The following is a 12,929-nucleotide window of genomic DNA, read 5'->3' on the forward strand; positions in this document are numbered from 1 at the left end:
ATATCTTGAATTAAGTTTATTTTTCTTACCCCATTGGCAGATAATTTTTTCTTGATTTTAACATAAATTGACACTAATTGATAATTAATATATGATTAAATATGAAAATAAAAAAATAATACCCTTTCTAATGGATTAAGAAAAATAAACTTAATTCAAGAAACAGTGTAGTCTCTGGAAAAAAAAAAAAAAAAAAAAAGAAAGTCTCACTGTCTTAAAAGGGATAGTTCTCCCAAAAATGAAAATTTATTCACCCTCATGCCATCCCAGATGTGTATGAGTTTCATTCTTCTGCAGAACACAAATGAAGATTTTTAGAAGAATATTTCAGCTCTGTAGGTCCATACAATACAAGTGAATGATGATCAGACCTTTGAAGCTCCAAAAAGCACATCAATGCAACATAAAAGTAATCCATATGACCTTAGTGGTTAAATCCATGTCTTCAGAAGCGTAATGATAGGTGTGGGTGAGAAACAGATAAATGTTTTAGAGAACTTCTTTCCTATTTACCATAAATTCTCCTCCCTGCTCAGTAGGTGGATGAAGAATGCTTAGGAGGGCTGTTTGAAATTAGAGGTTTATAGTATAAAAAGGACTATTGATCTGTTTTTCACCCACACTTATCATTACGCTTCTGAAGATTTATACACTGGAGTCATATGGATTACTTTTATACTGCCTTTATGTGCTTTTTGGAACTTCAAAGTTTTGGCCACCATTCACTTTATAGACCTACAGAGATCTACAGAGAAAATATTCTTCTAAAGATCTTTATTTATTTAAAGTCGATGGCATGATGGTGAGTAAATGAGAGAATTTTCATTTTTGGATGAACTATCCCTTTAAGGGAGCGCAAGTATTTGCTACTCAATTAAGTTTATCTTGTTTGAAGGATTTTTAGATATTTTACTGGAAAACCAGAAATAATTCATTGATGAGAAAACAATATTTTGCATTGTGAAGTCTTTTTGAATTTTCATAGCTGGTAATGATTGTGTGTGTGTGTGTGTGTGTGTGTGTGTTTTACAGGGTTCAAGTTTTATCCGCTGTGTGAAGCCCAATCTAAAGATGATCAGTCATCAGTTTGAGGGAGCTCAGATACTGTCACAACTTCAGTGCTCAGGTGAACACACACACTGCAGTAACATATGCCAGTACACATATCGTGTGATTAAACAAAACCGCCTCAGCATGTCACAGTCAAAATAGATAGGCCTATATATTGCATATTCAGCAGATTGTGAGTACTCAAGGACTAACAATGAGCCTTGTGCTTTTAAAAATCACAAAAATATATATAAAAAATCGAATTGACATTCAAGTCAGTTTGTACAGTAAGCCTTGTCAGGCTGTGGCATAGAGTCATTTTACCATGGTAAATGTGATTTTACTCCCTAAGTACATCCCTTAGCTGTGGTACAATCACTGGTCAGGCTCGGAGAACCTCTAGCTAATCACCAGCTAGACCAGCAAACCACCATGGGCTGGTTTAGGTTATCAGACCTATCAGTCCACTTACTTGTTTGTGTGTGTACCGTGAGTATTATCTCTGACCGTGTCTGACTAGTTGTTTTGTGTGTGTGTGTTTGTGTGGTCAGGTATGGTGTCTGTGTTGGATCTGATGCAGGGTGGCTTCCCCTCGCGTGCACCCTTCCACGAGCTCTACAACATGTACAAAGAGTACATGCCTGCCAAGCTCACACGACTCGACCCACGACTCTTCTGCAAGGTGTGTGTGTGTGTGTCTAGATCAGCAAACAACAAGCTGTTATTACAGAGGATGTGTATGTGAAGAATCAGATTGTTTAGTGTGTGTGTTAGTTGACTTTTACCAACAACCTCTCAGTATTTAGAAAAAATTTGAATGCTTTTTTACTGTATTGGTGTTTTTTTTTTTCTCCAGGCTTTGTTCAAAGCGCTCGGCCTGAATGAAAACGATTATAAATTTGGTTTGACGAAGGTTTTCTTCAGACCTGGAAAGGTGATTATATATATACTGTTTATTTGAATAATAATCTGACTCGAACAGGATGAGTCTCATGAAGAAATGTCCGTCTTATTTATTTCTCCAAAATCAAAAGAGAAAAATGATATTTTGCATACGTATACTACAATTATGTGTACTTACAATTGCACTTTATAAATGTTACAATTTAAATAACATTTCATTTGTTTTACTGCAATGGGATTTTTGCGTTTCTTGTTATTTTCTTTTTTTTTTTTTTTTTTTTTGAGGTGAAATATGACCTCAACATCTTCTTGAAAGGTTTCATGAGATTCATCCAATTTGATTTGATGAATCATTTATCTGTTTAAACACATGATTGGAAACTTTATTTTGCATTTTACAGCATAACAGGCCCTCGATAGTCAGTCAGTGAGAACTGTACAGATGAATTGATTGTTGTCATCTTGGTCTGATGTCAGTTTGCAGAGTTTGATCAGATCATGAAATCAGATCCCGATCATCTGGCTGAGCTTGTCAAACGTGTCAATAAATGGCTCATCTGCAGCCGCTGGAAGAAGGTGCAGTGGTGTGCGCTGTCCGTTATTAAACGTATGTAACCTACAGTTCTGTTTCCTTTGATGATTACGATCTTAAGAGCTAGAATGCACTGGCTTACATGCTTTATTATGGAGGACCAAATGTACACAAATTAAAATAAAATAAAAAACTCTTCTGCCAATATTTATGCCTAAATGTGAAAGCATACCCCTCATCATTTTATAAGGGAAGAAATATACACTGGCAGCCAAAAGTTTGGAATAATGTACAGATTATGCTCTTATGGAAAGAAATCGGTACTTTATTTCACCAAAGTGGCATTCAACTGGTCACAATGTATAGTCAGGTTATTAATAATTAATAATCAATTTGAAAAAAATGTTCAGAACTTGAATTTTCTGAATGTTCAGAATGTTCAGAAACTACTTCAGAGTTCTCATCAAAAAAATCCTCCACGTGCAGCAATGACAGCTTTGCAGATCCTTGGCATTCTAGCTGTCAGTTTGTCCAGATACTCATGTGACATTTCACCCCACACTTCCTGTAGCACTTGCCATAGATGTGGCGGTCTTGTCGGGCATTCTCACACACCTTACAGTCTAGCTGATCCCACAAAAGCTCAGTGGGGTTAAGATCCATAACACACTTTTCCAATTATCTGTTGTCCAATGCCTGCGTTTCTTTGCCCACTCGAACCTTTTCTTTTTGTTTTTCTGATTCAAAAGTGTCTTTTTCTTTGCAATTCTTCCCATAAGGCCATGAGTCTTCTCATTACTGTTGTACATTAAACTGGTGTTGAGCAGGTAGAATTCAATGAAGCTGTCAGCTGAGGACATGTGAGGCGTCTATTTCTCAAACTAGAGACTCTGATGTACTTATCCTCTTGTTTAGTTGTACATCTGGCCTTCCACATCTCTTTCTGTCCTTGTTAGAGCCAGTTGTCCTTTGTCTTTGAAGACTGTAGAGTACACCTTTGTATGAAATCTTCAGTTTTTTGGCAATTTCAAGCATTGTATAGCCTTCATTCCTCAAAACAATAATTGACTGATGAGTTTCAAGAGAAAGCTGTGTCTTTTTTGCGATTTATGACCTAATATCGACCTTAAAACATGCCAGTCTATTGCATACTGTGGCAACTCAAAAAAACACAAAGACAATGTTAAGCTTCATTTAACAAACCAAATAGCTTTCAACTGTGTTTGATATAATGGCAAGTGATTTTCTAGTACCAAATTAGCAATTTAGCATGATTGCTCAAGAATAAGGTGTTGGAGTGATGGCTGCTGGAAATGGGGCCTGTCTAGATTTGATCAAAAATGACTTTTTTCAAATAGTGATGGTGCTGTTTTTTTTTTACATCCGTAATGTCCTGACTATACTTTGTGATCATTTGAATGCCACTTTGATGAATTAAAGTACCAATTTCCTTCCTGAAACAGCAATATCTGTACATTATACCAAACTTTTGGCCACCAGTGTATATGTGTGTGTGTGTGTGTGTGTGTGTGTGTGTGTGTATATATATATGGAAATTAATAAAATTGGAATGTATACAATTTTAATCTATACCCTGGAATTTTACAAGGAATGACAGGAAGAGGAATTTACTAAAATAAATTCAGTCACAAAAAATAGGAATGTCATTTGCTTTGTGACAAAACATAAATAATTTGGGGTAAATTAGAGCATTCTGGGAGGTAATTTATTAAATATAGTGAAATGTATAATACTTATTGCTATTTGTGGCATTTCAAACATTCATTGCTCCTAAAACATATATTGTATGTATGAAATGGAGGGTCAAATTACTCAAAATTAAAAAATAAATAAATTAAATTATAATAATCATAAAATCACTAAATAAATAATTAAATGTCCCTTTTATTCCATTTTAGCATTAATTTAGCATTATCTTTGGGTTAATTTATTCATTTAAGCATGAGCTTGTGTCTTTTATTTATTTATTTTTAATTTTCAGGGTTACGGCTATCAGCACGTCACTCAACAACAGTGAGTGTCGCCTTTCTTGATAGATTTCTTTGGACTTTCTGGACTTTTTCCACACCGCAACTATGGCTAAACTTGGAGCAATACGAGATTTTTAGATGAAGTTGCAAACCAAACCGTTGACAATAACTTTTTAAACCATTTAGAGAATGAAAGAACTGTTTGCCGAAATAAATGCTGAAAATGACCTTAAGAAGGTCATTATGGAAGAGGACATCCTGCTTTAAAAGGTGATGCCTACTGTCGTTGAGTGACGTGTCGAGAGCCATTACCCTGAAAATGAAAAGACACGAAGCTCATGCATAAATGAGAAATCAACTTAAAGATAATGCTAAAATGAAATATAAGCGACATTTATTGATTTATGATTAATTTGATAATTTTATACTTTTTAACCATTTCATTTTGTATTTAATTAATTATTTGAATATTTAAATATTTTTAAATATTTAATATTTGGCCCTCCATAGTATATACCATGTCATACAGAAAAGAGTTTCATTCCATTCTTATTCCCCTTCCTTAAATTAAAATCCAAATAACAATTCTGCATCCTGCGTGCTACCTCAATACACATTCAATTGTCAGGAACTAAACTGAAATTTAAAAGCATTCTCAGTTCAATTCTGAATGGTGAACGACAAGCTCAAATCCTCAAGAAATGTTTCAGGAGAAACAAAAGATGCATTTTAGTGATGTTTCTTAGAAGTGATTGTTTAATTTGGGTCTCTTGCTCTATCAGTGAAGAATAAGATGCTGTACCGAGCTCAAGCGTGCATCCAGATGCAGAAGACTGTTCGCATGTGGCTGTGCAAGAGGAAACATAAACCACGGTGAGCAGCACCTTCACTCTTCTACACTGTCCTTCACTTCATTAAGATAGTGGCGTGCTGTACTGTAAGGATGTGATGTAACTCTCTGTTAAGCACTTTTTAATGCAGCAAACTCAGGAATTATATCAGTTATGCATAACCAGAAGTTCACCGGCCTAGAAAAGTTGTCTCACTTCAAAACAGGCAATTTACACAACTTTACAGCTCAAACACACATTTTTACTAAATAATTGGTCCTTTCACAAAAATACAAGCTTCACATTTCTGCTTTTAAAACTCCCCAGTACACTTGCCCCATAGACTCCCACAGTACATGCATTACTGTTAAGCCTTTTCCTTTCATTTGTACAAACTGAAGGATGTCACATTATTTTCTGTGGTAATAAACTGCATGTGACAGATGCTGTACATGCTGTACAATTGTAAAAACCTTGGAAATACACTGGCACAGAAAATACACAGCAGCAGCTTTAAACATTTGATAGTTCTTATTTACAGTAAGTAATTGTGACTTTGTGTGTGTTTGTTAGTATTGAAGGGCTGGTGAAAGCTCGTAACCTGAAGAAGAGGATGGAGAAATTGAATGAGGTGGTTTCAGGACTGAAAGAGGGCAAACAGGAAATGAGCAAACACATGCAAGATCTAGATTCCTCTATCAATGCACATATACTCAAGATTAAGGTGTGTACCATTCAGTGTTAATCTCATCAATGAAATTACTGACAAAAATGTTTATTAATGAAGGTTTTTGTTGTTGTTTGTTTTTGTCAACGATAATGAAGATGAGATGAAAAACTTGCAGCATAAGGATTATCAAACAGTTTGAATTAAAATTCCGTAAAAACATGTAACGCAATAACCTAGACTGTCTACAAAGTAACTTCTAAAAAGTAGTTAATACTTCAGTATATTCATTATATGCTGTTATTTCAGGAGCTCAGGTCTTTAGGAAAGTTTTCTCATGTTATTTAATCTTTGATATGTTTCATACATGTTTAAATAACTGTAAGTTATTTAAAAGTAATATTGACTAAAATAAATGAATATGACATGATGAAATATGTACTAAATTAAAGGACATTTTCCTCAAAAGAAAAATATAATTACTCATATATATATATATATATATATATATATATATATATATATATATATATATATATATATATATATATATATATATATATATACATTATTTTATTTTTAGTTTCTTTAAAAATGCAGATTGTTTCATCCTTTCACAGACTGATCCGGAGACTGTTTGTTTCCACCAGAAGTGATCCAGTTCTCTGAGACCTATCTTAAAAGGATAGTTCACCCAAAAAAAAAAAAAAAAATTTAATTAAATTACTGAATTTAATTATTTCTTTTTTTTTTTTTTTTTTTTTTTTTTTTTGAGTGAACTATCCTTTTAAGATAGGTCTCAGAGAACTGAATCACTTTTTTTTTTTTTTTTTTTTAAATCACAATTAACAATGGTACCATTAAGTTTATTTGCATTGTGGCATTATTTAATGACAATTATTCTCATTTGCCTCAAGGAATTCTCATTACTGTAATGCAAAAATCTCATACTGATCACCATAATTCTTAATATAGCAATAAAATAAAATAAAAATCAGACATAAAAGTGTGTACTTGAGGAAACACCCGAGTATGTTAGCAGCAGTAAAGTAATGTTCGTAAAGGAATATTCTGAGTTCAATACAAGTTAAGCTCAATCGACAGCATTTGTGGCATAATGTTGATTACCACAAAAATGTATTTTGTCTTGCCCCTCCTTTTCTTTAAAAAAAAAAAAAATCTGGGTTGTAGTGAGGCACTTACAATGGAAGTGAATGGGGGCCAATTTTTGAACGTTAAAATACTCACTTTTTCAAAAGTAAAGACACAAGACATAAACAATATGTGTGTTAACATGATTTTAGTGTGATACAATTGCTTACTAACATTTTCTGTGTTAAGTTATAGCCAGTTTTACAACTTTGTTGCCATGATGATGTAATGTCAAAAAACCCTAAAATGACAATTTAAACAACTTTACAGCTCAAATAATAATTGAGTTTTAACAGAAGAATGAATTTAAGTGTTTTTTTTTATTTTTATTATAAGCTTCACATTTCTGCCTTTAAACCCTCCAAAAATTGGCCCCATTCACTTCCATTGTAAGTGCCTCACTGTAACCTCGATTTTTGCTGTTTTTAAAGAAAAGGAGGGACAAGATGAATTCAATTTTTACTTTAATCAACATTATGCCACAAATGATGTCGATTGAGCTTAACTTGTATTGGACCCAGAATATTCCTATAAAGTTTTATTCAGTTCTGTACTGCATGTGTCATCCTCTAGAGCACTGTGATGAGCCGTATTGACATTGATCATGAGCATCAGGCTCTGGTTACACGCTCACAAGAGCTGCTCAGCAACATGCAGAAGAAGAAACAGGAGGAGGAGGAGATGGAGCGCCTCAGAAGAATCCAAGAGGAAATGGAGAAAGAGAGAAAGAGACGTGAGGAAGATGAACAGAGACGCAAACAAGAGGGAGAGGAGAGACGCCTGTGAGTATCCAGCAGTAGAGGTCGACCGACCGATAACTAAGGTGGTGGGAAAAGACTGATAACTGATTAATCGACTGATAGGTTTTAAAATCGATTTATAGAATGTTAAAACATTTTCTTAATCTTTCTTAACTATGACGGGCGCAGACGTAGAGGCCACAAGAGTCCAAATGACTAAAATCCTAGATGCAGTTTATTTTTCAAAAAGATTCAGTGCATAATGTGGGACTTTTCAAGGTGCATTCAGTCATTTTCTATGTATGTTGTCTTGGACTTACACTGACACCTAGAGGTGTGGTTGAAGTATCATTCAGACACAATAGTTTTCAGTTACAAATGTAGAAATTCACTATTCACAGTCAGCCATGATTAAATTAATCCATGAGTGAAAGTGTCCTATACCAGGGTGGTTACAGAGATTAAGCGAGTAGTATTCGGCTGGTCATGTGATCCAAGCATGGCCGCCCCCATGAGGGGACCCTCTCCATGTAGAATAAAACAGCTTTTATAAGGTTACTGATATGACTGGAGTCTCCATCTCATGTGAGTGCTCATGATTTTATACATATGTTTCAAAATGACAATTTATTTCTGAAGTAGTACAACTTTTTTAATGAGTAAAAAATTACTGAAAACTAAAACAAGCCCAAAACACACAAGGGGCTCTTATTTGAAATGACATGAACTTAGCTCCATTACAGTGAAGTATTTACCACATTAAGATTTATATTCACCATATGAGGTTTAATGAGGAATAAGGTTTATTATTATTCACAGATATGAAGTTGGAGACAGGGGAGGTTTTTTTCTCGCATTTTTATTTGCATGCCCTTGATTATCTAATCAAAATAACAAAATATGCATTGAAGTGAGGATAAAAATATGGATGAATATTGTCAATGATAAAAGATATAGTTACAGCAAATCCCCACATGATTGTTTTTTATTTCACCTCTAGAGATCGCTGTAATATTCTAAAACCAAGCCGTTTTAACTGTAGAATCCTCCAGCACCGACCACAGAGGAATAATAAAAATGTAAAAAATAACTATATGCAAAGATTTTTACCGATAACCAATAGTTCCCAAAAGCAACTATCGACACTGATTAATGAGTAAAACCCATATATCGGTCTACCTCTATACAGCAGCACACTTCATGAAAACGTGCCTCTAAAGGATAGTTCACCCAAGAATAAATATTATGTCATACATTTCTCACCCTTATGTTGTTCCAAATCCAAATTACTTTCTGTCTTCTGTGGAAAATGATGAAAAGTGAAATAAAATTGAATGGTGTGTCAGTGTGTCATTTTCCACCCTCTCTCTGACCTTTACAATTAAAATGACTGTTATTGCTGCTACACCTTTAAGACTTCTATGTGTAAATGACCATTGATCTGTGTCTCTCAGGAAAGCAGAGATGGAGTTGAAGAGGAAACAGGAAGAGGAAGAGCGTAAGAAAAGAGAAGAGGAGGAGAGGAGAATGCAGGTGACCTTAGATTTACACTTCACTATATCACTCCAGCACTTTTACCCACAGCAGGTCCACAATTCACATTCGGCTGAATTGAGAACATGTAACAAGTATCTTTAGAGCCATAAGTATTTACCTCATATGTGGACTATTATTAACATTAAAGTAGAGCTTGACCGATATATCGGTTTTACCGATAATCAGAGCCAATAGTTGCTTTTTAGAATTATTAGTTATTGACAAAAATTGACGGCGATAGTTGCCAATATATATATTTTTTTTATTATAATTTTTTTACCAAAACCCTTTATCTGGTGAATATAAAGGCTACAAAAAGCTTAATTTGGTGAATATTTCTATATACCGCATTGTATTGAAGCCAAGACTCTTTCACCAGCACTGTTTATGGACTAATTCATGATTATTAATGCGAAATGTTATAAAAAAAAAAATTCATAAAAAAAAAAACGACAATTGACAAGCTATTTGTGATGATTTACTATTGATGAATGATGATCAACTGTTGATAAATTACAGCTCATACAGCATTAATTAGCCCATATGACACTTTTTTTAATAGCAATTAAATTGTAATTGTTTATTTAAAGAGCACATGTTTTACTTCCCATGTGTGTTGGTGTCATGGAAGCACAAACATTTCAAAATAAGAATCCCAGTGTATTTCGGGCTTGTTTATAATTCAAAAATCACACGTTATGCACCAAATCTTATTTTTTTCTGGTTATTATTGGGACTTTGGTTGCACAACAAACACATCTGGGATTTTACTCATTTTGGACTCTTTTAGCCTCTATGTCCATGCCAATCACATAACATTAAATAAATGTATCTTAAAAACTATTGGCCGATTAATCGGTTATCGTTCTTTTCCACCACCTTAGTTTTCGGTATCTGCAAAATCCACTGTCAGTCAACCTCTACATTAAATCTGAAGTGTGTCATTTCTGCACCACTAGTGTCACCAAATAGAATTGCAAAAATAATAACTGTTTCCAAAGAGGTTTCCTGAACACTCTTACAGAAAATCAAAACTAGCTGCAAATTTACAGCTCTGTATTTTTTACATGCAAATGAGCCTGTGATTCGCCGCAAAAGTTTGCCAGAAGTTTGGACAATTTGCCACAAGTTTGCCGCAAAGCTCATTTGCATGTGAAAATTATCTGTGAAGAGTTTGCGGCAAATTTGCAGTGATTTTGTAAGGGCACTCCCATCTAACATTGATCAGCTAAAATAAATAGTCCCACCCCAAACGCAAGTCATTGGTTGAGCCATTGTTGCTGTGTCAGACTGGTTGTGCCACAAGTTTTTTTGTATTTTAACATATTAAAAAAAAAAAACTACATACTTAACCTTTAAACCATGTACAGGCCAACTGGTGAGTTTTTACTTGTGTTTGCAGCATGGTGAGTGTTAATTTCCCCACCCCAAATAAAAGGGTTTCTGCAACTTAAAGGAATATTCCGGGTTCAATACAAGTTAAGCTCAATCGACAGCATTTGTGGCATAATATTGATTACCACAAAAATAAATGTTGTCTTGCCCCTCCTTTTCTTTAAAAAAAAAGCAAAAATCTGTGTTTCAGTGAGACACTTTCAATGGAAGTGAATGGGGCCAATTTTTGAATGTTAAAATACTCACTGTTTCAAAAGTTTAGCCACATGACAAATGTGTGTTAACATGATTTTAGTGTCAATTTTTGCTGTTTTTAAAGAAAAGGAGGGATGAGTCAAATTAATTTTTGTGGCAATCAACATTATGCCACAAATGCTGTCGATTGAGCTTAACTTGTATTGAACCCAGAATATTCCTTTAACCAGAAGAGCGCTTGTAACGTCATGGATACATGGATTTATAAAGTGTATACCTTGAATATACTGTTGCATATGATAAAAGTGTAAGCCATTTATGATGGAGCGGTTGATGTGTGACGTGTGTTACTGTGTCTGTCAGGAGGAGATGGAGCTGCAGTTGGAGGCAGAGAAAGAGCAGGAGGCGGCGCGGCAGACCATGCTAGAACAAGAGCGGCGAGATCGTGAGCTCGCCCTGAGGATCGCCCAGAGTGAGGCCGAGCTGATTCCAGAGGAGACGCCCACAGACACATGTCAGCGCAGGTACCGTCACACCAGCACGTTCAGTCTCAAAACATCTGACACAGCTCAAAAAGCTGTTTTGGTTTCATTGTATTTAGGTGTGACCAAAATTTTTTTCACCATATGAGTCATTTTATATCACAGTAAGAGTTTTGTTCCAACTCTGCTCCAACACACCTTCCTGTAACTTTTAAGTAATTCAGAACACCTCGATTAACTGGTTCAGGTGTGTTTTTAAATAAGCTGAACTCCAGAAACAGAGTTTGACATCCCTGATAGATACCATCATACCTATACAGTTCCCAAACGGGCAGAGCAAATAAAATGATCTATTTCCATATTTAAATATTTTTTTTTAGTGATCTAATTTTGAGTCATTTGGCCCTCCATAAGGCATAACCATATGTTCATTCGCCTAGAAAAGTAGTCCCACCTCAAAATGATTAAGACAGCTTTACAACTCAAATAATGAACAGGGTTTTGCTGAATAATTCACGTAAGAGCTTTAACAAAAAATGCAAGCTTTACGTTTCTGCTTTTAAACCCTTCACCATAGACTTCCATTGGAAAGGCAGTACTGTGGTTTATTTAGCTTTAAATATAAACTGAGGGATGAGTTCGAATTATTTTCTGGGAAAATCAACATTATGCCACAAATGCCGTGGATAAAGCTATAATTGTATTGAACCCAGAACATTCCTTTAAAGCTTTACTGGTGGTGGGATTGTCCATTTAACGATGGAGATCTTCATTTTTGTCTCCATCACTCTATTTAACACTCTTCCTCTGTGTTTTTACAGTGTTGCACCACAACAAAAGCTCAAGAGCTTGACCATGTATGTTACATTTTACACTACGTCTCCTATTGAAAATCATCATTATTGTATATTGCTAATTATTAGATTAGCATAGTACACAGTAGTGTTAAATATCTACAGAAGTAGTTAATGGGAATCTAGATGATGGGGACATCAGGGGAGTATTCTGTTATCACATCCAGATATAAAACACATGCTGTACATATACTAACACAGATAAAAGACATACATATACTAACATTTGTATGGTCCAATCATCATGTCCTATAGGGAGGAAATGGCCAAGGAAATGTCTGATCTGCTGGCTCGGTGCGTAGAGGGGTTTGTTTATATCACTACAGATCTGTTTACAACCAAAAGGCTGTATCTTATCCTCTGAAAAATCACTTCAAAAACTGTAAATTGATACATATTGGTTCATAATAATGATTTGCGCAATTCAGATAATCCAATTCATTCACAATATTTCATCTTGTTTAATTATTCCAGATTCTATAGTTATATTAATCATTATTAATAACTACTTTATAGGCTGTATAGTTATTGTAGTAGTCAGATTCTAGTTTCATTTCTGCTCAAGAATGAATCTGTTTCCTTCTTTAATCTGATTACAAGTT

General features: G+C 34.6%; 1 protein-coding gene across 3 annotated transcripts in view; it reads left to right on the forward strand.

The window, feature by feature from the left end:
- The window catches only part of myo6a (myosin VIa), a 106,572-nt gene that overhangs the window by 86,518 nt on the left and 7,125 nt on the right, over positions 1 to 12,929 (forward strand). Inside the window, exons 20-30 of one of the 3 annotated variants that reach the window (XM_051654686.1) lie at positions 1,033 to 1,126; positions 1,602 to 1,732; positions 1,907 to 1,984; positions 2,431 to 2,560; positions 5,259 to 5,349; positions 5,880 to 6,030; positions 7,699 to 7,907; positions 9,320 to 9,398; positions 11,355 to 11,515; positions 12,295 to 12,330; positions 12,583 to 12,621. In XM_051654686.1, coding sequence (XP_051510646.1) covers positions 1,033 to 1,126; positions 1,602 to 1,732; positions 1,907 to 1,984; positions 2,431 to 2,560; positions 5,259 to 5,349; positions 5,880 to 6,030; positions 7,699 to 7,907; positions 9,320 to 9,398; positions 11,355 to 11,515; positions 12,295 to 12,330; positions 12,583 to 12,621 — 1,199 coding nt within the window. The remainder of the gene's footprint in view (positions 1 to 1,032; positions 1,127 to 1,601; positions 1,733 to 1,906; positions 1,985 to 2,430; positions 2,561 to 5,258; positions 5,350 to 5,879; positions 6,031 to 7,698; positions 7,908 to 9,319; positions 9,399 to 11,354; positions 11,516 to 12,294; positions 12,331 to 12,582; positions 12,622 to 12,929) is intronic. The other 2 variants (XM_051654687.1, XM_051654688.1) reach the window with 2 other exon arrangements.

This window comes from Myxocyprinus asiaticus, chromosome 25, assembly GCF_019703515.2.
Source record: "Myxocyprinus asiaticus isolate MX2 ecotype Aquarium Trade chromosome 25, UBuf_Myxa_2, whole genome shotgun sequence".
Taxonomy (NCBI): domain Eukaryota; kingdom Metazoa; phylum Chordata; class Actinopteri; order Cypriniformes; family Catostomidae; genus Myxocyprinus; species Myxocyprinus asiaticus.